We start from the raw sequence: 26834 nt of genomic DNA, 5'->3' as shown, positions 1-26834 counted from the left end.
GCGCAGGTACCATAAGGCGAGGTCTTAGTCAACCCAATAATAATAATCATTATGGTAATAGTAATTCTGTTACACTGATTTAGAAAATCTGTTCTACGTAAACTTCCATATCTATCTTCATATTATAAATGAAAAAACGTGTCTGTATATCTGTCTGTTTCATGGTGTAATCACAACTAATTTTGATGAAATTTTGTATAGAGATTGCTTGCATCCTGGATATAGGATACTTTATATCCCAGGAAATCACAGAGTTCCCACGGGGTTTATTACAACCTATATATTACTGCAAACGAAGTCGAGGGCATTAGCTAGTCACACTAATATTATAAAGGCGATTTTTTGTGTATGTGTGTGTGTGTACTAAACTACTGGACGGATTTTGCTGAAAGGAATGGAGATAGATAATATCCTGCATTAGCATATAGGCTACTTTTTATCCCAGAAAATCAAAGAGTTCCCACGGGATTTCGAAAAACCTAAATCCACGCGGGCGAAGTCGCGAGCATCGGCTACAGTTTAATAAATAAGAGAAATAAAGAATATTAAAGCTCGACTAGAAAAATAAAAAACCTATTCTCTAGGGCGCCTCAATTGCATTTTTCATTGCGACACTAAGTCTATAAATAAGTAGGTAATCATTAGTTTCCCACAACATAGCGAGGTTTTTATTTTTCTAGTCAGGCTATAAAAGTTTTATGTACATGCTAAAGCGTAAAATAAAGCGGTAAAAAATAAACCTTCAATGGGCGGCAAGGGATTTTTTTCTTCAGTCGTCGTATGCTTCATTTGGGTTTTGTCGAAGTGTTCTACTCCATCTAGAAGATTCTGGTGCGCCTTTTCCGCTGCCACAACTGGTTTGAAGCAAAAAATCGTGCACGGCAAACATAAGTAAAGAAGCTGCATTATGTATAAACGGCGGGCGATAGAGAGAGCTATGCTTGGAATTCCTCTACGTAATCAAATCAAAAATGAGAGGATTCGTAGGGGAACCAGAGTTACTCTAGCTCATCGGGTTGCGAAGCTGAAGTGGCATTGGGCAGGGCATATAGCTTAAAAACTGATAGACGTTGGGGTCACCCAAGGTGCTAGAATTGTGACCTTGGGCTGAAAATGCTGCGTTGGCAGACTCTAGGCAGGCACTAGGTTGACAGACTAAATCAAACGAGTCGCAGGAAGCCATTGGATTCAAGCGACGCATGACCGTGGAAGTCCCTACAAGATTCCTATGTCCAGAAGTCGTCTATCGGTTGACAATGATGATGATATTTAAGTTGTGTTAAAGCACATATTATGCGATTAAAATGTGAAGACCATAGCTATATTTGAAATATCTAACTTATACTAGATTTTTTTTCTGCTTGTTTTTTAAGTAATCGAATTTTTTGGAGGTTTTCTTTACATATAAAAACAATGAATACCGAACCAAGGGAAAAAATTGTTGAGTGTGATAAAAGCTTGGTTACTACGGTATAAGGGTTACTAAGTATGTACGTAGGTACATTGTCGATGGTCTTTATATTTGAATCACATAGAAAACAAATATACATGCTATACAGTTTAAACTTAACACGTAAATGTAATAAGGAAAAGCGTGTCTCGTAAGCTAATAATTGTGACAAAATTGATAAGTTATAGTAATATTCTTCACAATGATGCGCTAGAGCATGTCAAGTTACAAGGATTACCAACGTTTTTGAATAATCAATTAATTAATTAATTCAAAACACAAAACTAATTCTCCAACTTTTTAGTGAATTTATAAATAAGAAAAAATATTTTTTGCGCAGAAATTTTAATTAATGTGAAGATTAATTTCAGTTATACTCACCAACTAAATACTCATTATTATATACTTAGTACGTATTAAGTACTTAATAACTGAGGAGTTGGCGAACAAAACAGTGTAACTAATTGCACAAAATTAAATTTTACAGGAAAAGCAAAAAATTGAATGAAAGCTGTTGAAACTTAACTGTATTGTACCGCTGTGATCAAGATTATGAACTTCGCGTTCAATTTTAGCACAGTGTGATGCTATTTTGTTTGGAAATGAATTGAGATTCAGTGAGCCAAAATATCCCGAGGTAAAAAAAAAGGTATTTTGATCAGAAGCATAATTTCATCGTTTTGTTCGCCAGCTCCTCAATTTATAATTAATTGTTGCAAAATGTCATTAATTTACTATTAAAAACATAATTCATACTCTTTACAATATGAATCGTTGGAAAGCCTTGCATTTTATCAAATAATTATAAATCGCTGCAATAATTAATGAACACTCATCATGCTTATTGAATAAAAGTAAATTTTACGTAGAATATCAAATAAAACTATATTGTACCATCTTTATCAGGAAGCGGGTTCTTCTCTTGTGTTTCTGTGTGTTTGAGACTGGCGGCGTCGAACTTTTCGATCCCATCAAATAGGGACTTTTGAGTTTTTTCAGTGGCAACATCTGCAAATCATAGACAAGATTTAATTTTCGTCACAAAATAAGGCAAAGTACACAAGAAAAAAACTATCATTTTAAAATTATTACGATTTAGCACTTTATGTTAATAAAACGGTATTTCGCACTCATGCTATTTACAAGTTATAAGAAATTTTAGTAGAAAACAGGGAAAGCTATAGATTAATGATTTTTATTAATTAAAATCGTAACTCAAAAATCTTTGTTAAATTGGCTAAACGGGACAAAAGCCGTTTTAACTTTTAATAACAGCGCATTTTGCCACCCATTTTGAATACCTAATGCATTAGGTAGGACTATTTTTTCGACGGTGTCTGTTTTTCTTAGAGACGAAGGCTGAAATTGTTCTACGTCGTGAAGGAGAGCTGTGTGTTGCTTTTCTTGCGCTACGTCTGTTAAAACAATTAATATAATGATCGTTTGATTTCACCTGTGCTACACCTTAACTTTGTATTAGTGTGGTAGGTACCTTCGGTAGTATGTTTTACTGTCAAAGACAGTATACCCCTTTATGGCATGGACCTATGGGATTGCTTGTGTGTATATCTGTGACCATTTTTCTCAAATAATTTGGACCGATTTTGATGCAATTTTTTGTGTCACATAAATACATAAACACACAACCCCTAGTTCACCTTTTAAACATGAGGCATATAATATTACCTTTGTCGTGGGTTTTAAAAATATTTTAAGTCAATAATTTGGTTACCTACTGATAGTAGGTAGGTACACATTGTTCTTTTGTGTGTGTGTCGCCTGGGTGGGGCATCAAGTCTCATTGCGATTATTTCAATCTTATCGATCGATAGCGTTATTTTTGTTGTGGATTTAGTTGACGAGTTTGAGGCCAGACCTTATCTTCTTATATAAAATTTTGATACCCCGAGTAGCAAAGATTTGTTGACACATACCTACACTAAATGCTAATATTATGTCAAATTGGTGTTGAATAGCATTTAATCAATACCAATTTTAAACACAAGTTTAAAAAACCTATTAAAAGTATGCTCCTGAAAATAGCGTATTACACAATCGAAGATTATGTAAATGATAAAAGAGATTTGACAAAAATATTTTTGCAGGTAACGGCTTTTTAGTCAAAAAAGGACAGCAGAATATAGAAAACTAACGACCCGCCCCGGCTTCGCACGGGCAGCTTATTACAATTTTCGTAGAGACCTTTAAATTTTTTGAAAATAAAATATAGCCTATGTTACTCAGGGAAGATGTAGCTTTCTACTGCTCAAAGAATTTTCAAAATCAGTCCAGTAGTTCCAGAGATTACCTACAAACAAACTTACAAATTTTACATCTCTATAATTTTAGATTTACCTTCCGCGGAAGGCAGGACGATCTTCTCGTTGGTGTCGACGTCACGCAGACAGCTAGGGTTGAAGGCCTCGAGCTGGCTCTTGAGGTCCGTGGCGACCTTGGGCAGGTCCTTCAGGGAGGGCGAGTCACTCACTGAGCAGGCCATTGTGTAGAGATCTGAGGACAAGCAAATATACTATTGAGTTTCTCTTTATTTCCATAATTACCACCGTCCATGGATTTCAGTTCTGCTCAGACTTAAAATGCGGTCTAAAAGTTCATAAATGGAACAAACTGAGATCATTCATGAAATGACTCAGCACGTCCAAAGATATGAATTACTAATAGCGGCACACCCTATTCAAGAAATTGACCAGAAAAAGAAAAGATATACAGACTAATAATTTCGTAGAAATTTTAGTTTCCTTATTGTTCGCTAGATGATTCACGCGACTTCATCCACGATCGTGAATTTCTAAAAGTCTCTCTGGGAACTTTTTGATTTTCCGGGATATAAAAAGTAGCCTCTTTCCGACTCCGAGGTGCAAGCTACCATCTCTATACCAGATTTCATCGAAATCGGTTAAATGGGTGAGCCATGAAAGGTAACAAACAGACAGATATGTAAGTATAAAGACAGACAGGTACACTTTCACATTTTAAATATTTTTTATATATATTATAAAAGCAGAAATCCATAGTTACTACAACTATGGATTTCTGTTTTTTGAGGAGTTATAAAAAAAATTGTTTTTTGAATTATAAAAAAGCAAAAGTTTGAAATACAAATAAATCTAATAACTATTAATTATTTAATCAATGCTACAGTTAGGTATACGTCCCCTACCGGCTACCAAACAAAATCAAAGAGTTTAAACCATTTTATACAAAAAAAAAAAAAAAAATGTTCGATTACACCCTGTATAGTTAAAATCTTAATGGCCATTTTGTTTTCGCTTCCACATAAAGAAATGGTTTAGTCATCAAGTTCATAGCAAGGTTCGGTCGAACGTTATCTGACTAATACAAACTTGTAGTTGTAAACACATTAACTTAATGATTTAAGACGAATTTATCTGTGTTTACATTGGGTGCTTTCATTCGGGGGCGAAGCAACTGCAAACCTAGTAGATAATAATTTTTGACCTCAAAAAAATATGCAACGCATTGACAACCTCTTCTTTTTTAAGTCGGTCAAAAAAGAAGAATTTTTTACTTATTCATAATCTTACACTTACGCGACTAATTATTATTATGTCACCAAAGTAAGGTTACCCACCCAGTTACTTACAGTAGTCAGTAGATTGTTTAACCAGTCCAAGATGTTGATAAATAACCCACCCAATCGTAAAAACGACTATCCATATTTAAAATCCGACGGATTTTTGACGTAAAAGTAAGGGTCGTATTTTTACGAAAACGAATACGAATTAATGCACAAACGCTCTAAGAACATCGATGCCTAAGAAACATCTATCTTCAAAGTTCAAACCGTCAACGAGTAGGTACATAGATAGCTACTTAAATTTACAGTTTTTTAAATACTACCAACACTACCAGACTGTACAATAGGTACAACATGTAAAAAAAGTAAAAGTTTAAGTAACTAGTAGGTATCCAATATAAAACTTGACTAGCTAACTAAAACACGTCTTATTTCTATAGCAGAGTAGATTATTACCGCTAAACTGGAAAAAAGATTGTTTTTGCTAACAGTACCGGTTAACTCCGATCGTCGCGTCGTTACCTGACTCATACAGCTAGCTACCTACATAACAAACTTCTTTCCATACTTATTAGCAACACATTACGTGACCGACAAAAATATGCCTCACATTTACCGGTTTGGCGCGATTAAGTGTTGCTTTACAATTGAAAAAAAACCAGTCAAGTGTGAGTCAGACTCGCACACGAAGGGTTCCACACCTTGTACAAGATATACCTAATACTTTTATGTAGAAAACTGCAAGTTAATGACTGACTGCGCCATCTATATATATTTTAATAAATTAATTCTATCGTGAACACGTTTTAATTTTTTTTTGATAATGTAACCACAAATTCACGGTTTACGGATTTTTTCCTTTATTTGCGCTATATGTCTTACCTACCGGCCTTTAAAGATTCTAGGTAAATGGGAAGGACTCTATAGGTTTTCTCGAGAGACACGACAGACAGACAACAAAGTGATCCTATAAGGGTTGCATTTTCCTTTTAAGGTACGGAACTCTAAAAAACTAGACTTGTCTAACGGCAACATTATTTTGGTAAAGAAAAAGACAATCCAAATATTCACCAGTGTGCATTCACCCTTAACATGGCTATTTGTCTATGCTAGGTACAGGCACAAGAGAGGTGCTTCACCCTTTGTTTGCTTAGTGTTTGCCGTTAAAATTCGAAATTTAAAAAATAGCACAAGTGTTTTTTGAATCTATTCGTCTTTGTTCAACATAAAACTGGAACCTAGAACCGTATAAAGAAAAGAGTCACATTTGTGTTTCATTTATTTCGGTAAATTTTTTACAGAAAATTACCACACGAGAAAATTAGAATGAAAATCCTTTCAAACTTTACGATATTTATTAAATTTTATATCATTATAAGGTCGAAGTTTTTTTTTTTTAAATAAGTAATTAGAAAACTATTAGAGTTACAAAAAGTAATTTAAATAACTACCACGAAAGGAGTTTTATAACCTCTCAGGTTCTTAATGTCTTAGTAAATACTTAACTAAATATCTTTGGTATGATATTAAATTGGTATCTGCGCACACGGCAGTCAAAGGTCCAGCAGACGGTATTTGCGCATAATATATGAGAGACGACACGAATACAGATTTGGCCGGTCATTGTTGGCACTGATGCACTGTATACCAAATGAGTATACATCCGGTTGGCGGGGAAACAATCTTTTGTCTGGAAGGAAGTCTCGGCGGGGTGGGTTTTACAAAATAATCGCCTATTCAACGTTTTATTCGTACCTGTGTCTAGGGTTGTAAAAAAACTAGCTGATGACTTCGCGTTGATTTAGGATTTCAAAAATCCTGTGAGAGCTCTTTAACTTTTCGGGATAAAAAGTAGCATCTACCTACCTTGCTCCTTGAAAGAGCATGAACAGTGCCATCTATGAGTTTTTTTAAAGGAATATGAAAAATATTCTCATTGAGATTGCAGCAATATTACAACTTTATAAAAAAAAAGTCAAAAAAAAAGTTATTTAGGTACCTTCCTAGTTAAATGTTTTCAGGGATGAGATTTTTTAGTCCACCATAACTTCCAAATGACTGAATAGATTTAGATGCGTCCGTAAGAATCCTTGCACATATTATCAATCCAGAGTGACACTGGCTACATTTTTTGAAAAAAAAAAAAAAAAAAACATTGCGGCGTGTATGGTGCCATTTCAAATGTTGTTTTTCAGTTGTTTTTTTACTTTTTACTTCGATTTTCGACAGGCAGTGTTGTGTTTTTTAACATTGTTTGCTCTAAAAAGGTATCAACCCTAGACCATACCATGGACGGAGCAATGTAAAAACTGAAACGCAAAATGAGCATTCGACTCTTCTGTTTTAAACATAAAGCTTTTTAAAAACTGCTGGCCATTAAAGCCTTTTCTAGATTTTTTTTAATATCACGAAGCAGTGTTTGAATAAACTATTCAGATTTTTACAATAGCATCCGTTTAATAATTTAAAGTTTCTTAGTCTCTATAAATTAAGACGTTCAACAGCTTATTTTTAGGGTTCCGTACCTCAAAAGGAAAAATAACCCTTATAGGATCACTTTGTTGTCTGAAGCCTCCCATCAGACAATGATTCAATTAAAATTCAACGTTCTTTAAAACCATATCATTATGAATGAGAGTGTTCTTAAATCACATAAAGTTATCACGATGCGTCATAAGAACATTATTTATTGTCACATAAATCACGAAACCTAATTAAAATTGACAGAATGCACTAAACGCGTCCGCTTTTAAATTATTGCTTCAACTTGAAGATGCGGCCGATAATGGGTGATTGACATTAAAATAACAAATTCAGAATATAGTCCGTATAAAAGGACTTCTCACACGCCATTTTAACTCTATGGGTCAACTTTCATGTCAAAAGTACGGTTCACCAATGGGTTCCTAAAATCGTACTTTTGATATGATATTTGCCACATAAAGTTAAAATGGTGCGTCAGAAATCAGTTTTTTGAATTATACTTATTAAAAAATGCGAAAGTCTGTTTGGCTATCTGTATGTCTGCTAGCCGTTTATGGCCCATCGAAAGGTTCAGATATAGCTCGCATCCCAGGGAAAGAATAGGCTACTTTTAGTCCCGAAAAATCGAAGAGTTCTTACGGGGTTTTTAAAATCCTAAATCCACGCGGATAAAGTCGCGTCCATGATCTATTAGGTACTTCAAGTTCCAAGATACAACGATAAGACCAGTGGTCCGTGGTCATAACATACCAGATCTGCCTATTGTTACGGTCAGGCCCACATCACGCCCTTCCGGCATCAGTTTTCCCGTACGTTCAAGTCAAGAGTGATTAGGCATCTAGGCAAGCGCACTCAATCTTAGGCTGCATCATTACTTGCCAGCAGGTCTGATTGCAGCCCAGCGCTAATAAACCTGATGCCGCACAAAATAGTTTATGCCGAAACATCAAACGGTTCCCACGGGATTTAGAAAAAAAAATCGGCTACATTAAAAAGTGCGAAATTGAATAATCGGTGGCGCCAAAAAGATTTTTGCGCCATTTCAAAAGTAAAAAGTTGTTATGAAACTCGAAATGCCAGTGCTCTGTCGCCAGTATAGCGGTATGCGATAAGATGGAACTTGCGTAACCAGTTGCAAGTTGAATCATTTTTATGATAATTAAAATATATACCTTTTGACGGTGGGAGTTACATGTCTTCTACATACGTATTTGTTAATTATCAGGGTTGTTTGGTTTCAAGGTTTCGGATCTCTAGAGAAAAAAGGAACCCTTATAAAGTCACTTCGTTGTCTGTCTGTCGTGTCTCAATTCTGAGGAATCAAAACCTAAACCCGAACAGGCCTATTTCATGAGTATATTATGATTCTAAGTATCAGTGTGTTATAGCACCAGTAAAGCGAAAATCCGAAAACCGTGAATTTGTTTGGTTACATCACAAAAACAAATTAAAATGTGTTCACGAAGTAGGTACCTACTAATTAGTTTACTAAAGCCATTAAACCACATCAAGATGGACTGTCCGTCATTAACTTGCTGGTTTGAGATTTCTTGTAATGGTGCGGAACCCTTCGTGTGCGAGTTCGACTCGCACTTGACTTATCGGACTGTCGAAATTAAATCCTATTTTGAACCATTTGAAAGTTATTTGCACAGAGGTAGTTTATTTATAACTATAGGGTTATTCGTGGACTCATCATTCGACTCTTGGAAATTTTTGAATTTCGAATGTACAAGAAGCTGAAAATCAAAATGGCGTCAAATTATCATAAACACTGTGGTCGGGTGGTTATTCTAAGACTGTGGTAGAACTAGAGATATCAAATCTCCGGGAAAGGTAGAACCATATAATGGGTAGAACATAGGATTAACATTTATTGTAAATAATGCAAAGTATGATCTTTAAACAGCCTAATGAACTAACAATGCATAATTAAAACTCCTTTGTATGTAGATACCATATGTTCCTTGGTAGATTCTATCTGTTGATCCTTGCCCAAATAAAATCAAGTGAGCTATTGTGCAGTAATTTAGTTGTGTTTAACGGGTTCTGTCGTGTCATGGCTCCTTTCCACCTCCTTTTACGGTAACGATACGAACGAGAAGGACAAGTACGACCGGCTTTAAAAATATTACGATAAAAAACATATCACAACACGCACGCCTTAACCGACCATATGGTGGCTGGAAAAGTTGAACGTTATTGCTTGTGGAGCATCTACAGACGCGCCAACTGCCAACCACTCCAATTTAGGTTGGCAGCAGACTGTATTCAGTTCGGTAGGTTGGTTTATTAGTTATTCTAGTCTTATTAAACGACTGCGCAACGCAAAAGAGTGTTATTTCAGTATTCTTATAATAAACTCTACCTAAGGCAGAGATCTATAGAGCCCACTTTGACTTAGCTCAGACTTAAGACACTGTTAAAACGAGACAACATTATACCGCTGGCATAAATCTTTCTCGTTTTAACTGAATCTTAAGTCTTAAGTCTTAAAGTCAGGAGTGCGCTCTATAGATTTCAACCTAAGTCTTTCAACGCTGCGGTTTCTGGTGCGAGATCGTTATTCTAATCTTGTGAGTTGGGACCAAGTACCAACATCTTTCGTTTTTTCTAATTCATTGGCTCATTGAGTCATTGCCACTTCAGCTTCGCAACCCGTGTAGCTATGTCGGTTACTCAGGTTCTCCTAATTTTTAATTTGATCACATAGAGAAACTTCAAGCATAGCTATCTCCATCGCCCGCTGAGTAACTCTGAACTTTCTTATGAGGCCTATAAATAGCCACCATGTCTTTGAACCATATGTCATTACTGGCACCGCGCACTGTTCGAAGATTCTGGTCTTCGTACACTGAGGAATTTAGAAACGAGAAGACATCTCGAAACTTCCTATACGCTGCACAACCGAGTTGAATTGGCGGCTACGAACTCGATTACTTCGACTTTGGCAACGACTTATCTCTCGATTTATTACCTTTATTGAAACCCAGTTCATAATATTATGATTATGAACAGTTAGAAGTCTGTATGTTGGTAGTGAATCTTCTGACTAAGCAGCCAGCTTGTTGGAACATCTATAAAGCTTTAATACTTGTATAAGACTGCTTTGATAAGTCAAACAAAAGGGTGCTTGTAGTTGAGTCACTTTTTAATGCTTCATGACTCATTAGTCAGGCCGATATGCTTATGTACAGCGAAGATTAAACTCGTTGTCTGCTATAAATGTTTTTACTTAGCTACTATAAACAAACTAAAGACGGGAGTTGTATTGAAATTCTTGCGGTTACGTAGTATTTGACGCCGCGCCATTGAAGATGTTAAAGTGCAACACACATAACCGCTATCTTTGATAATTCATTTTGAGCAAGCGTTTTCACAAAATCATTAATTCATGACCAATTTTAAAAAAATGTGGAGAAAGAAGCGTGAAAAAGCCAGAGCCGAAAATACAGTTTTAAGAAAAAAAATAGGCGATATATCTTTCTTTTACTGGCAACACTGTGTTTAATTGAAATAATTTTCGACATATAAAATATTCTATTCCCAAGTCTAAACTACTTCTCGCTATAAATCCAAACAGGTTTGTAATTTTAAGTTAATTTTACTAATGAATACTAGAATAGTATAAGAACCTGGGAATAACAGGTAGGTGGTACCTCTACTTACCTAAACAGCAGTATGTACCTAGGCACCTACCTTTAATGTGTCTTTAGTCGGAGCTTATTATAAGCAGTAAAATAACTATTTACCTACTTAGTAAAGAGTCATGTACGTACCTACCTACTTTGAAAACAATAAGTTTATATATTAAGCTCTTAGGCATATCATATTTTTAGCCTGAGTTTTTGGCTTAGAATTAATATTATAGTAGGTATGTAGTACGTGTTATTCGTGTTAAACTGTAATCTTCGATCATTATAGGTACTTAATATATATTAGGTAGGTACCTAAGTGGAAAAATTTATATTTAACACATCGAGGATGACTCTCTTCTCAGGTTCCCCTTTTCATAACTAACCTAGTAACTATACTATATTCAGCTGGAAAATCGATATCTCAGTCATAGTTCCATTAATGTATACATAGCCCATGCCCCATACGACATAGCTGTACATTAGGTATACAATAAATTCGTGAATCGCGTTTCAAGGGACAAAAAAAACTTGTGATCGATAGTAGCGAAATTACGTCCCGTCTGAGAGGGGGAAACGTGCACTGAACCGCGCCGCTGTGACGTAGCAGGATTGCCAGGCTGCCGGCTTTTGCCGGATATCATGTGATTTTTCGGGTTCCGTACCGAAAAGGTATAATGGAATCTCATTAATGTAACTCTGCCGTCTGTCTGCCTGTCTGTCTGTCTGTCAATGTGTTACAGGTCTAGCTCGTAGGCGAAATGAGTCACAAACCTGAAATTTTGGTATTTGGTGTAGAACGTTGACGCAAAACCAAATTGAATCAAAAATTCAATAAACTTATTTTTTGAGGTTTAAGCTCTCATTAAGGTAGGATTTTTGAAAATTCTACTCTCAAGGAATAAAACAGGAATAGAGCATGTGTATATAAAGTCTGTCATACGTTAAAGTGAAGAATTACAGAGGTACTTTATACGCGTATCGGCATTTTTTGAAAATCCAGCACCTGACCTATTTTCCAAAATTCCACTCGAGCGAAGCCAAGATAGGGCTGGTATTTAATTAAGTAGGTATAAAAGTTGTAACTATCGTTTTTTTTTTCAAAAAGATATGTTGTTGTTTTTAAAACGATATGGTTTGTTTTAAAAAGGTATGTCTGCCTGTTAAAAAAAAAGATTATGGATAAAAAAAGATCATCTCCGGTTTTTGTATTTTAAAGCCTGGCAACCTTTAGACATGAGTCACGGTCACACGGGAGCTGTAGGGTTGCTAGCATATAAAATTACTCCCCTTGCGTGTGGAGAATAAATTAGGTTTCTTATTTTATTTTGGCTGTCTTTAAAACCTAACAAGTTTATAAGAGGGCTGTATTTTTTTGGTACTCAAGTGCTCTTTATCTTTTAAGGCTATCAAATTACTAAGAGGGATGATTGCAAGGATTAATTAAAAAAGATCTTTTTTTTAATGGTTTGTGGGGATTAAAATAATAATAAGGATGAATTTTCTATTGAAAAATGTGTTGGTTAGTTATAACTGGCCTGTATCAAAGAGTTAAAGCACAAGTTTTCTGTACTAATTTTGTGGTGTACAATAAAAGTATATTCATTCATTCATTCGTTCATTAAATTACTACGTTCTGCCTGTACAACAAACATTTACAGCTGCGGGTGTAGTCAGTACAAAATGAGAACTCTCTCGCCATTTTAACTCTATATGCCAACTGTCAAGTTAAAAGTACGATTTTAGTCCTTATTTTAAAGCTGAACCCTGAACCCTTGGATGAATGACTACCCCCTTCGATTAGGTTAGGTGCATGTGGGTGCAGCTGACACAGAATTAAAATGGCGACTGGTGAGTGAGAACTTTTTATGCAATAAACAATAGTGGCATTAAAAGAATAATTAATACCTACCAATAAAAATAATGTGTAATTGAAAGTGATTTATTTCTTCTCTTTAAGTTTAAATACTTGCCAAATATTGTATTTGGTGGCACACTACTTTACTTATGTATCGATAGGTAAAATAAAATCGTGAAAGCCTCACTGAAAGTAATAGAAATAAATACCTTTAGGGTACGTTTCCACTGAAGCTTGGCGAAGAGTAGTATAAAATAATAAAATTGTACTGTATGTTCTTCAATAAAGTTTTCCAACTGCGTCCCTACAACGTCTGATGTCTGTGCCAAAGGCAGACTGTAGAAAGTTAAGGTTATTAAAATTTCACCGTAAGCGTATCGCTAGCCACAGCCGCCGCCGCCACTTACGCGTAGGTACCGTTTTACTGATTTACAACACCTATTCATTTCATTACAGTTTCTAATGCTTTTCAACGTGAATGGCGATGGTTTACAAGACATTCTAGATCTTAAAAATTATAGGCTTCTTTAGCGTAGTTAAAAAACATACAGTCGAATAGAGAACCTTCTCCTTTTTTACCCAACTGCGGCAAAGCCAAAAGTAAGGGTTATGATTTCAGCAGTCTATGTATGTATTTATGTGTGTATGTATGTTTGTATCCTCCCTAGCGCCTAAACTACTGGGGCGATTTTGATGGATGAGGTGTCAATTGATTCGTCGTAAAGGTGCTTAGTGGCATAGGCTACATTTTTTACGAAAAAATTGATCTAACAGATGTTACATCAAAAAAGTGGGGGTCTCCAAAAAAATTTTTTTTTTGCTATTGTATCGAGTAGGATGTCAAATGAAAGAGGAGAAAATTCTGAGTTCATAAATATAAATGTACTAAAACATTAAAATATATCCAGTGACAAAAAAAAACTATTTCACTATAATATTTCAGCGTCCATTAAGACGATTGCAGTTGGGTTTTAGTTTTCAACTTTATCTTGTTGAAGTCTGATAACAAACTAAAGTTTGCGTGCTAAAGCCTCAGACGTAGCATAATAATATGAGAGATTCTAAGTTGAACTAGGTACATGAAATAATATAATTAAGTGATTAATTTTGATTTTTTTCCTCATTATCATTTTCTCATAACGAAAATTCATCATCATTTTCATCTTTAACCCATCACCAGCTCCCTATTGAGCACGGGTCTCTTCTCAGAATGAGAAGGGTCACATACCATTGTCATTTCAAAAATACCTATTTATTCTATTTTTCATTCTGTTTGAGGCAGAGCAAGATTTGCGTCTGAAAGTGTAGTTTCCAGTTTCCCTTTTAACAAAAAAAAAAAGAAATTTCTTTGAACCCCTATACTATGTGAAAGTAAAACAAGACTTTTTCCTGATCCAGTAGAACCAAAACACACACCAACCTACATAATTATTTAAAAGATAACAGAATTTTTATAGCGACTTTCAAACCCAGATGGATTTATAAGTCCATCACATTTTTACATTATCTTTGTAAGTATCTATATTATTTTTAAGACATCTCTTTATTCCTATCTAATATCTTTCTTATAGCCATTAAAATAAATGATTACATTGCTCCACAGAGAAAGGAAAGACTACGTAAAAAATTATTCGTGACAAACTTCGAAAAGGTCTTATTTGGAAGACAAATAGCTCCTATAAATCTTGTAAAGAGTCGTAAAAGATTTATTTAAGACTAACTTTAACACAAATAATGACCTAGAAATAAATGGGAAAACGCAAATAAGTAATACATAATTTACCGACGCCATTACCAAAATAGTTTGAGATCTCCAAAACGACGCATATTCTTGGAGTAAATTACCAAACTCATTTCGCAGATAAATTAGTGTGTGTTACAAAGTCGACGTTAAAGAACATTTTAGTTTACTAAAATATTAGGTATTTTGGAAGAAGAATCATCATCTCAAGTCTCAACCCATCGCTGGCCAACTACTGAGTACTGGTCTCCTCTCAGAATCAGAAGGGTTTAATAATAATTATACCACCTGTATTTATATTAAACTAGCTGATACCCGCGACTCCGTTCGCGTGGATGTAGGTTTTTTAAAATTCCCGTGGGAACTCTTTGATTTTCCGGGATAAAAAGTAGCCTATGTGCTAATCCAGGTTATAATCTATCTCCATTCTAAATTTTAGCCCAATCCGTCCAGTAGTTTTTGCGTGAAGGAGTAACAAACATACACACACACACACACACACACATACAAACTTTCGCTTTTATAATATTAGTGTGATGGATAGAAAACATAAACGCGTAATTTAAGGAGGGTGACGAAAAGTGGCAGGATGAGAAAAAATGAGAATCGGGTGTGGCTTTATTCTCATTCAAGATTAATTAAACCGTTAAAAAGATCACTACAGGAGATCATAAAATTGAACCTAATGTTTCATATGCTACTAAAGCTGGTTGTCCGAAGAAGACTTGAGTTCATTTATCACCACCGATAAAGTATCGAGCGATATCAAAATTCCACTATTTATCGCGATTGAAATCCAAAACAAGATTCCGCCATTTCAAGAAGATATACGCAGAATCACGGACGACCTTGCCATCTATAAATACGGTGCATTCCAGAAGATCGTGCTTCGTGACATACGATTGCCATAAAACAGCCTTGTTCTGGGATGTAAAGCATCTAGATACGTGCCAACGTCGGTTTCAGTGACACGTTCCTAGCTTGTAATATATACTCGTAATAATAGACAGTTTTAAAGTTGGGCTGAGAACTTGATAAGTCGACTGACCAACAGAATTTTAAACTCTAGCCTAGTAGTTGAAATTTATCAGCAAATAAAACTAACATAGCCAAAGTAAGAGAGAATGAGACAAAATTTTCACGTCATCTATTAATTCCAATTGTAATAATTGGATCTCTGATCCGCTTCGCTACAATAGAACACACCTCCAATCCATTCCACTCCGCTCCACTTAGTGAACTGTTATCCTAAAACTATGATATACACAATATTAGTACCAATATTTAAGTGTAATTCCAGAAAGTTGTGAGTGGGGAATGGAGGAGGATTTTAATCAATGAAATTCCATTAAATAAGATGCCGTCTCGCTAGGCCCTGTACATGATATGACACTGACCAAGGTTCTTTTAGATTTTTTTTTTAATGAGCATGGCGGCCATTTTGAACTTTTTTATATACTTACTCCCGTTGGTACTATCTATAGGTCTACCTATCTGCAATATTCGTCTGATAATATCTATGAAGATTGTTCCACTCGAATCAAAAAATATACAACAACTTTCGTGGCAAAACCATAATCTAAGTTGAAACGTATCGGCAGGCAACTTATCAGAACATCTGTAGATGCTTGTGAGACAGCCTTGTTCCGAGATGTTTAAAGGCTAGTACACAAACGAAGCACGGCTTTTCACCATAAATGGCTGCAATGAGCGAAGTAGGTCGCTTTGTATGCCATCTGAAGCCGACCTTCGATGCGCGACGCGTTCAGATGAGATTAGCATTTATATACGATTTCTATACATTGATTTGTCCATCAAAGGTATGGTTTTTAACCCCTGACCCAAAAAGAGGGGTGTTATAAGTTTGACGTGTGTATCTGTGTATCTGTCTGTGGCATCGTAGCTCCTAAACCAATGAACCGATTTTAATTTAGTTTTTTTGTTTGAAAGGTGGCTTGATCGAGAGTGTTCTTAGCTATAATAATCCAAGAAAATCGGTTCAAACGTTTGAAAGTTATCAGCTCTTTTCTAGTTACCGTAACCTTCACTTGTCGGGGGTGTTATAAATTTTTAATTTACACTTGTCTAGTAAATTTTGCATCCACAAAATATATCGAAATTGATGTATCGTAAATAATTTTGACTGTCTTCCTGATATAGTAAATTATCAATTATCCGAAAAATATTTTGAATCAAATTCTTGACGTAAACATATGCTAATGTTTTTATTTTAAATAAGCCCAAAGATAAGTCATATCTAGTTCAAAAATTCATACACCTACTGTGGTACAGAATGATCTATTATGATAACTATGGCTGATCCCTAGTATATTTGAGACGGACTTGTATTGTTGGATTTAGATAATACTGAGTGTTGCGCAAACACACAAATTTTGTTTGTCCGACAATAAACTTTTGTACCACCTCTGATAACAAAGACAAATCAAACAAAAGAATAATAAATAATTAATTATAAGGTAACAAAGGGCGAAATGAGATCAGAAACATGAAAGTTCGTGGTTCAAAACAGTTATTAGGGTTCCGTACCTACCCAAAGAGTGCCAACGGAATGTATTACTAAGCCTCCACTGTCCATACGTCCGTCTGTCTGTCTGTCAGCGGGCTGTATCTCATGAATCTTAATGGGTAGAAACTAGAGAGTTGATTACAGAATGTGCAAGATACAACACTCTTATGTGCAACACTGCAAGTTAATGACGGACAGCACCATCTACATATGATTTAGTAAACTAATTATTTTTTCGTGAATACATTTTAATTTTTTTGTTACGTAACCATAGATTTCGATTTTTTTAGATTTTTTTCTTTACTTGCACTACCAATAAGATCTATCTACTTGGCAAACATAATTCTAGGTAGGAAGGTACTTCCCCTATAAGTTTTTGATTCCCTTTTCTTGACAGACTCGAGTGACATACAGACAACAAAGTGATTTTGAAGTGTTGTTTTTGTCCTTTTGAGGTGCGGAACCCTAAAAAACTAAAATACTTTTTAAATAACATCTAGAATATCTAAATGATCTAGATTTCCAGCGCACGTAGGCGTGCAATAAGTTCCATGACGGATGCGCTATTTCTCGCCTTGCGCTCGCGCCAGTCGCTATAAATAACATTACGGACACACAGACCGATGTTTTGTTTGACTTTTCAACACTATGTTTAGAATTTCGCGCTCTTTTATTTTTGCAAAGCTGCAACTTAACTTAAGAACTAAATGATGCCCACAACTTCGTCCACGTGGATGTAAGTTTTAAGAGTTGCGTACCAAGGGACCCTTTAGCTATCTGCTGTCTGTCCGTGCGTCTGTAAATGGCCGCCATATTTAAAAAAAAATCCTACACATCTTGTAGTTCTTGTACGGAAGTCGGAACCCTTCGCTTGCGAGTTCGACTCGCACTTGACCAGTTTTATCAAGTTGGTTAAAAATCTGCTTTAAAATAAGTAGGTAGATGTATTGGTAGCTACTACAAATGGGTAATGTTAATAAATAAGTCCTTACATCTTTAAAATATAATTACAAAATAATCGTTCATTTTCACACGGAGGAAGTCATAAAAATATACGACGCCATAATGACTTCCGCTGATGGTAAGTGCTGGCTATCGCTTGTCGTGTGTAGGCGGCCTTATCTGGCCACTAATCGGACAATAGGTAGCTCATGTCATGTACACATCGATTCAGTAGATAGGTACAAAAATTGACCATCTTATATTAATTAAAAGTCTGTAATTTTAAAAGCAGCTTCCTTTAATAGTTTGACCGCTTAGACAATAATAAAACAGTAAACGAAAGCTAAAATCTAGAGCTGTACAGGTAGAGTTAAAAAAATACATTAAAAAAGACTGATTACTAAGAAGTTCGATTTTTAAAAATATGCATCAAGTGCATGGATCAAGTGTGTAGCTAATCATAAAAAAGTGATACTTTTTTTCTTTAAATCTGGCTTTACTCTGATTAGCCAATGTCAAGTTTGTGATATTTTCAAGTTATTGAATTTATACAAGTATGGACTCCGTCTGCGCCGGCGCCCGCCGACATACGCGCGGCGCCCCTTTAGAGCGCTTTCCAGTCAGTTTTAATAAAAAAAACACTCCAAAAAGGCAGAGCACGCCCGCCAGCTAACACCGACACAGACGAAGTCCAAAGTGATTCTTTGAACTTACTTACGTGAAGTACAATCGCATGAGAAAGTGTTTGGAAAATAAGATCGCTAAAATAAAAGATGGCCCATTTAACGATTTGAGCATTACTTTATAGGTTGACTAGCCTATTCCCTGTCAGCCCCGCGTGAATTTCTAAAAATTTATTAACATGGAAACATCATTTTTTCAGTTCTAGTATCAACTAATTTGTGAGAATAGTCGATACTAGAATTAATTTCTTAAACTGGAGCCTTTCAAGTAAAGATTTTTATATAAACCTGTGAGGATGATACAGCCATTGTCGCAATTAAAATACCATAAGCCTACGTTGTCGTATTAGTTCACAATTTGCGAAAAACCAAATTAAATTAGAATTTCGCGGGCAGGCCCGTCGCTTCCACCCTAAAGCAAGTGATACTTAATTGCTTAAAATGCACACAACAGAGAGTCAGAAGTCCGCGATCGGACCCTCCAACCCGACCTCCAAATAGGAGATCGCGGAGGTCTTAACCACAAGTCTGACGCAACTTATGTGACAATTTCCGTTATTTCTTTATTTGTTATTTTATTTATTCTTCGATTTAGACTTACAAAAGCGCTTACGAAAGTCAGATCTGTATAGTAAAATACAATAATAAAATAAGTTTACAAAATAATTCCACCTGCCATTTGAAATGTAAGTAAAGATATCAATCAGCTTCTTTTATTTTTAACGGATGTTAAATGGTTATTTCATTTCGTAGGCAGTTAGGTATCAGGCAGGATAGGTTTATCAGGCGTGTAATCGGACAATAACGCACGAAGACAATGGCAGCGATTGTCTCGGAGCCGCGTCGCGTGTAATAGACTCCGTGGCAAAGCTGAGGCGGGCGCATATTGCGATGTCACACGATTTACATGCAGTTAGCGTTCAATCTGCATTCTCCGATACTCACATACCTTCGGAAACTTACATAGGAACTATCAATATAATGTAACGTGATTGGTTCTAAAAATTATAAGGTGGAATTTTTTTACGTGGTCATTTAGATGAAATAAATAAATATTTTCCTTTTTAGATAAATATAAAAATCCTTATATCAATTTGATGGCGCGGGCGTGAGAAAAATAATTAAGTATTAAACATGATTTCTTTTGAGGCATGTTTTAAACCAAAAAATATCCATACTTCAATACTAATTAATTATAAATGTGAAAATGTATCTATCTGTCAGTTATTCTAAACCTGTTTATAAATTGTTTAATATTTTATTATGTCCCGTCAATATATAATTTAGACTAAATTTGTGGGAGCTAAATTGGTAGATACTTACTATTAATATTAAAGTCGTAAAATTAGTCAGAGCTTCTCCAGTGGTTTTAATACAGCCAATTTATACATTTGAATAAACATAACTTAGGAAGAAGATTCGTTGAAATCGATGACTGTACAATTTAAAAAATGTAAACGTCACAATGTCATTGACCCCGCCGACGGTAGAACGTAACATCAAAACTTACGTTTCAAATTTTATGGAGCGTCAAGTTTGTTGCAATTAAGAGATTTCAAGAGCATAAGCATCACGGATGGTCGCTGTTGCGTTTCTTATATTTTTTCTAGTCCTCCAAATCTTTGTTATATTAATTAAATTATCAAAGAATAAGAACAGTTAACATAGTTTGCAGCATAAATTATTATATATATCTTATCTTGGAATTTTGAAGTTAATGACTTTCCTATTGTTCTGCGTTTAGTTGCCGAAAAGTTATTTAAGTAGGTACCTACCTAAGTAATTTAATATGTATGTATTTGTATTTTGTAGTTAAAGTCAATTCGGCTGTTAACACTGAAATCAAAGATGTAGCTCCAATTCCATACAATATCTGAAATTCCCAATTTGTTGTCAATAGTAAAAATTTACTGACAGGCGTTTTTTATAAAACCAGCATCAGAAGTGGGATACATTTGATAAACTTATTTAAAACTATCTACCTCACACCAACTTGGCACGAATTGATTTTCCGAAGATATTATGAGATTTTCTGAAGATCTTTTTCTAGCAGTGATAGCTTAGCGGTTGAGACGTCGGCCTACTAGTCGGGAGGCCCGGGGTTCGATCCTGGAAACGCACTTCTAACTTTTCAGAGTAATTATGTGTTTTTGTGTTTCGTGTGTACGCGATGAGTTGGTGATAATAATGTAACTCAGATTCTACTAAACCGATTTCAATCAAAGCACAGTGGGTACCTACGTCTCGTACAATGCTTCCAAACTCTATCTAATGTTGTATTTTTAAAAAATTTATTATGTGTTTCAAAGTCAAATACATGATATTTGATTTTTAGGTTAAACGTGATAAAAATAAGAATTATGCATATACATATTATGTATAATCAGAATTAATCACAATTTCAGTTGTTTTAAAATACTATATATTATTATTATCTACACCTGATATAAAGGTATTTTTATTCTCTTCTGTTTTCCCATCAATTAATGTTGCGTCGAAGGGTTGTATAGTTCACCCTTATTATTATTTCAACCTCTAAACATGGCGGAGCAGATCCCCCGCTTATTGATCGAGGAACAGACGTAGGGTACCTAGGGCGCTATCGGTAGGACATTGAGATAATTTATTGTATCTGCAGTACGTAAATATCTTTATATATTTCAAATTTAATGAAATGTTTATCTGTGGACTATGGGTCTACAAAAATACAGATGTAAGTCAAATAATATAAGCTCTTTGTATGAGCAGTTTCCGATTGTCAACTATATAGTATATGAATGAAATATTAATAAATAATTATAGTACCTGTCATCAAAGCTACAAGATATAATTATACAACATACAATGTCAATAACAGTATATTATATGCCATAAAAAAACTAAAAATATAGAAAATAATGGAGAAGATAGGTACTTATGCAGTTATACTTTTCGTATACTAAGAGATATTATGACGGCATTATGCAGTATGTATGTAGCATATTTAATAATATTATAACAATACATAATATTATAATATGTATGACAGAGTATTAAGACAGCTCGCTATAATTATTTAAAAGTATTCTGTTTAAAATTACTATAGGTAGGTAAGCTCAAAATATGTTATACATATATTGTTTTTAAAATTGTGAGTTATTTGTTGAATTAACGTTTAGACGAAAAATAAACCAGACTATAGCACAATAATATTTGAACAGTCATAATATCCTTTAATACACATTAATCAATTCCATTAAAAGATATCCGAATGTTTATTAATACAACAACACAAACATTAAAATATTAATTTGTATGAATAATAATACTCGTACTTACGAGTATAGCTAATTTTCCTGTTTCATCATACGCTTCGATACTGAAACGTGCATTTAAACGTTAAATTGTAACGTGGAATTTCGCTTTCTCTTTTGAATCACGTGCTAATGCGAATAACTTCCCTGCAGACAAGTACCCTTTAGAAGCCTTTAGGTTTAGGTATTGGGGGTTGTTTGGTCCCCGGCAATCGATTCGCATATTCGGGAAGTTCCTCCCTCTCTCTCACACTAATGAAATAATTCGCTCGTTTTCTCTCTCACTCTTACGCTAGTGTCCGTCTGAGTAAACATTACCATTCATGTCCTATCTGATATTGTAATACATAACACGACTACATAGACTTTAGTACCTAATACAGCCTTATGTATTTAAAAAAACATCGCTTACAGTTGACTGATCAAACGATGGTTTTGTTACAAATTATAGCTAAGGTAATGATTAATTCATCATCAAAATCAATCATTAAAATATTTACGAGGAAAATATTCCATTCATTAAATACTTCGTAGGCCCATTTTAGGTATGTGCCTATTAAAATTACAATTTTACATAGTAAATAATTTATATTTATATTTCAATGCTGGTTCTTTAATTTTTAGAATTTGAATGTAATTTTATGAAAACTGATTTTTGAGAGACAACGCGTTCGATTAACATTGAATAGTACTTTAATCGAAAGAAAATATTCTCAAGTCTCTAATTCGTCTATTCAAACTTCATCCAATTTGATTAACTGCTTCAAATAAAGAAAAATATCATTTTTGGAGTGAGTTCTTGATTAGGTAGGTACACAAATATTGTCAAAGTTGATTTCCATTTTAGCTGTCCTGTAAGTAAGAAATATGTCCATTTGGACAATTTATATTCTCTGATTCTCTGAAGTAGTGATTCATACAATATTGAATCAACATCGTCGTCACACTAATATTATAAAGACGAAAGTTTGTATGTGTGTGTGTGTGTGTGTGTGTGTGTATGTTTGTTACTCCTTCACGCAAAAACCACTGGACGGATTTGGCTGAAATTTGGAATGGAGATAGATAATATCCTGGATTAGCACATAGGCTACTTTTTATCCCGGAAAATCAATGAGTTACCACGGGATTTCGAAAAACCTAAGTCCACGCGGGCGAAGTCGCGGGCATCGGCTAGTTCAAAATAAAATTGAAACGAAATTGCTTGTAGTTAATACATTCTGCAATTTGTGCAAACGTCTGATATTTCAGTAATTTTTGCCTGACGAAACAAAAACAATCCCGAAATATTCATGACTTCATTCACATGGATTTAGAATTCTAAAAATCCCGTAAGTACTTCGAATTTTCAACTAGGGTTTTTTTAGTTTTTCTAGTTAAAAAGTAGTCTATGTCCCCCGGGACGCAAACTATGCATCTGTTTCAAGTTCCGTCAAAATCGGTTAAGCGGGTGGCTGTGAAAAGCTAGTAGACAGGCAGGCGCATTTACAATAATAGATGGATTACTCTAAATTCATATTTTCGTATGAATTCAATGTATAACCTTAAACTTTGAAGGTTAAAAAACATCTGCGAAGTGCGAACCCCTGATGTTTCATGTTTTTTTATGCGCAATACCGCAGTCGCGACGTTGTAATTGAGGCAATTACCAATTATAGATTTCGTGAAAGATTGGCGTTAAGGCGCTATGACGCGTGAAAGCCGGCGAAAGTAGACATGACATCCTAACCGGTTTAACTCTTTTGTAATTGTTCCTTCATTGTGGTTTGTATATGAACCATATTGTATGTCAAAAGTCAACACAACAACTATGCTCATCAAACCGCATGTAAATAATATATTCAAAACTTCATACGTAGGTATTAGTCAAACAATTTATATCAAAAGATGTGGTTCTATTACGCTACGCTTGACGTTGGTTTTAGTTGATGGTAATGAAAATAGAATTTGGAAAATCTGGAACCTGGTTCGGTAGTGCTATAAAATTCCACACCTCAAATCAGTTTCTATATTTTGACCTCATACGAACCATTAAATAATGTGGCGAAGAGTGTTTATTTAAAACTAGAAAGTTAGAAAAGTTCCTATTTCTAAATTAGGAAATGATTGAAGATTTAAATCGATAAGTCAAATCAGTCACCGCACCCGTAGAACTCCACAATTAGGTATTTAAGTTGATGTGTTTCTGTATACACGAAATACAATTATATTTCGTGTTAACTTATAGAAAAATGTCCCAATAATTAAATACATATTTAGTAAATCGTCTCTACCAGGCAATAGTATGAACAACAACCATTGAACTTAAAAATTCAGTTCGGCCGAAATCTTCCCAAAATAATGTTAATTTTAGACGAAATTAAATGTTTTGAGCCCTTAAAATATTCAAGGCTGTTTAAACCTATTTAATTGTTTTGTTAACAATAAACGGCTATTGGATGTGTCAACCATGTGGTTGGAGTCAGAATTCTATTTATAGCGACAGAGATTGGGTTCGTTAACATTAGACATGTCCTTGTACGAGAAGGGTCCTTGAATGTGAGTGCGCCTTTAGTTATTTGAATTTCAAAAATAACATTTTACTTTAATTTTACAACTGCTAAGGCTGTATGGGTAACCTTTACCTGTCTTAAAATAAATAATAAAAAAGCTAAAACCAAAGTTCTAATTTAAAAATCTACTTAAATAATCTCCTATTTATTAAATTCAGAGAGCTTTTAAGTTGAACGACCGCGTTAGCGACTTGCAGTAATTGTATTTATTAGCATAAATTCGCTCGATGGTAAACGAACCATGAAGATACGGTTATATGTATTTTTTTTATTCAGTCTCTTTGCACGCAGGGAAAAAGAAGTAATCATCATTTTGTCATTTTAGAACCAGAAATGTGGGAGTTATTATTATTTATGAACGCACTTAAAATATCTCCCCTAGTACGTATACCCCTGAAAGTCCTCATGACAAATTAACAATCATTTATCTTACCGACTGTGCGTAATGTAATTATAATTATTATTACGTAATTATAATAAATTATTAAGGAATGCAAGAACCAGTAAATACCAATTGGAAAAAAAAGTTAAATGTTGGTAATAAGTAAACGACATCTTAATGCATAAAATCTGGTTTGCCTTAAAGTAATGGAGCCACGGTCGATTATTCTCTTACTCATACGGCAAAGAATGCATTGATACGATTATCGATACTGCATACGAACGAACACGACGAAACAAAAAGAATTTTTCGCTTATTGTATGCGGCAGATGGTATAAAGCCGTATACGTAGATGAAGTCATGCAACCGCTCCCACCCGTACCGACTACCGGCGAAGTGCCGTTATGGCATAAAACAATCAATTTAGAGCGATATCAATCAAAACTTTTCGTTTTAATCCTTTATGTACAAAATAAATATTTTCTTTTCTATGTAATATTTTTCCACGCAACTGTACTTTTGCACGAATTCGAAATTCAAAATCCATTTGAATTTCAAACACAAAATTACAGACTATAAATTTAATAATGCAACTTTTTTTTAAATGAATCATCAGGCTAAGGAAAACGCTAAAACAGGAGGATAATTTAATAATTAAAATGAATCACTCACCTAAATTATTTGGTGTCGTAGGGGTTTAATAAAACACGTTCACTGTGCTCGTCCGGCAAAATGCGACTGTCTGAACTTGTGTGGGTGTCGTCGTCAAGCGTAGTGGAGGTTCAACAGACAGAAGTTGTATGCGAGTGCGACCGATAAAAGTCGGGGGTGGCGGGCGGTGTGTACAAGCGGCATAATAACTTAAACGGCTTTAACTTAAATGACCTTTATTGTTGATGGTTTAGAGGTAATTTTTGAATGTTTTCAATAATAAGTTTTTCGAGGCTGTACACATGTCACATAGCGATCTTTGTGTCGTATCGTATCACGTATGTTTCGTCCTCGATGATTCATTCATAATCCGTAACGATGTATTGAAAAACAAAACGCTATTAGTAGCTGTAGAACGATAATGATATTGTGGATATTATTATTATTGTAGAAAGCTACCTACTGTTGTTATTATGACGACGGTTACAAAAATCGGAAGTTTTAAATTCATTGTCTCATAATCATTCATCATCATCAATTGAGTGATAAATCGAAACTATGTTATTTAGTTAACTTACTACTTACCTAACATTAACCTATGTACCTACCCGTTGTCAGTACCACACGTCAGTACAACTTGCTATACCTACCTATAACGGTATACGTTCTGTGCAAATACCTAGGTAGGTAAGTAGTAGCTTGCTATTTTGATTACTTATCATCATCATCAACCCATCGCCAGTTCACTATTGAGCACGGACGTGTCTTTTCAGATTGGCAGACTTCACACACCTTTGAGAACATTATGGAGAATTCTCAGGCATGCAGGCTACCTAACGATGGTTTATTTCATCGTCAAAGCAGGTGATATAATATTATCCACTTGGGGTGCCGGCCAGGTAACCCCCCAATGTGCCTGGGTGCTGCTTCCCTTTTGGGTGCGTCATGGCTAGTAATTTCTCTTCGGGGATATGGTTGGCTGTGGCTAGTGACCAATCGCCACAGAGGTTTGTGTCTGAGGAGCCCGACGTCTCAACACAAGCTGAGTGGCCTACCTGGAGGTGTTGCACTGTTGCG

General features: G+C 34.9%; 1 protein-coding gene and 2 long non-coding RNA genes across 6 annotated transcripts in view; 1 reads left to right on the top strand and 2 right to left on the bottom strand.

Moving 5' to 3' along the window:
* The window catches only part of LOC123870577, a 16761-nt gene extending 1520 nt beyond the window's left edge, over positions 1–15241 (bottom strand). Inside the window, exons 1-2 of the long non-coding RNA XR_006797102.1 lie at positions 15230–15241; positions 11052–11056 (exon numbers count right to left, since the gene is read on the bottom strand). This is a non-coding gene — a long non-coding RNA (uncharacterized LOC123870577). The remainder of the gene's footprint in view (positions 1–11051; positions 11057–15229) is intronic.
* LOC123870565 (thymosin beta) overlaps positions 1–25925 on the bottom strand; it is a 27190-nt gene extending 1265 nt beyond the window's left edge. Inside the window, exons 1-5 of one of the 4 annotated variants that reach the window (XM_045913930.1) lie at positions 25779–25925; positions 3806–3961; positions 2752–2865; positions 2345–2458; positions 741–854 (exon numbers count right to left, since the gene is read on the bottom strand). In XM_045913930.1, the coding sequence (XP_045769886.1) occupies positions 741–854; positions 2345–2458; positions 2752–2865; positions 3806–3950 (487 nt within the window). In that variant the 5' untranslated portion in view covers positions 3951–3961; positions 25779–25925. The remainder of the gene's footprint in view (positions 1–740; positions 855–2344; positions 2459–2751; positions 2866–3805; positions 3962–25778) is intronic. The other 3 variants (XM_045913932.1, XM_045913931.1, XM_045913933.1) reach the window with 3 other exon arrangements.
* Positions 13428–26834, top strand: LOC123870582. Its single transcript, XR_006797107.1, has 3 exons — positions 13428–13441; positions 16444–16446; positions 26763–26834. It is a non-coding gene; the product is annotated as an uncharacterized LOC123870582 (long non-coding RNA).

The sequence above is a fragment of the Maniola jurtina genome, chromosome 12 (assembly GCF_905333055.1).
Source record: "Maniola jurtina chromosome 12, ilManJurt1.1, whole genome shotgun sequence".
Lineage (NCBI taxonomy): Eukaryota > Metazoa > Arthropoda > Insecta > Lepidoptera > Nymphalidae > Maniola > Maniola jurtina.
Note: the sequence above shows the minus strand (reverse complement) of the source record. Positions and strands in the feature narration are given on the sequence as shown.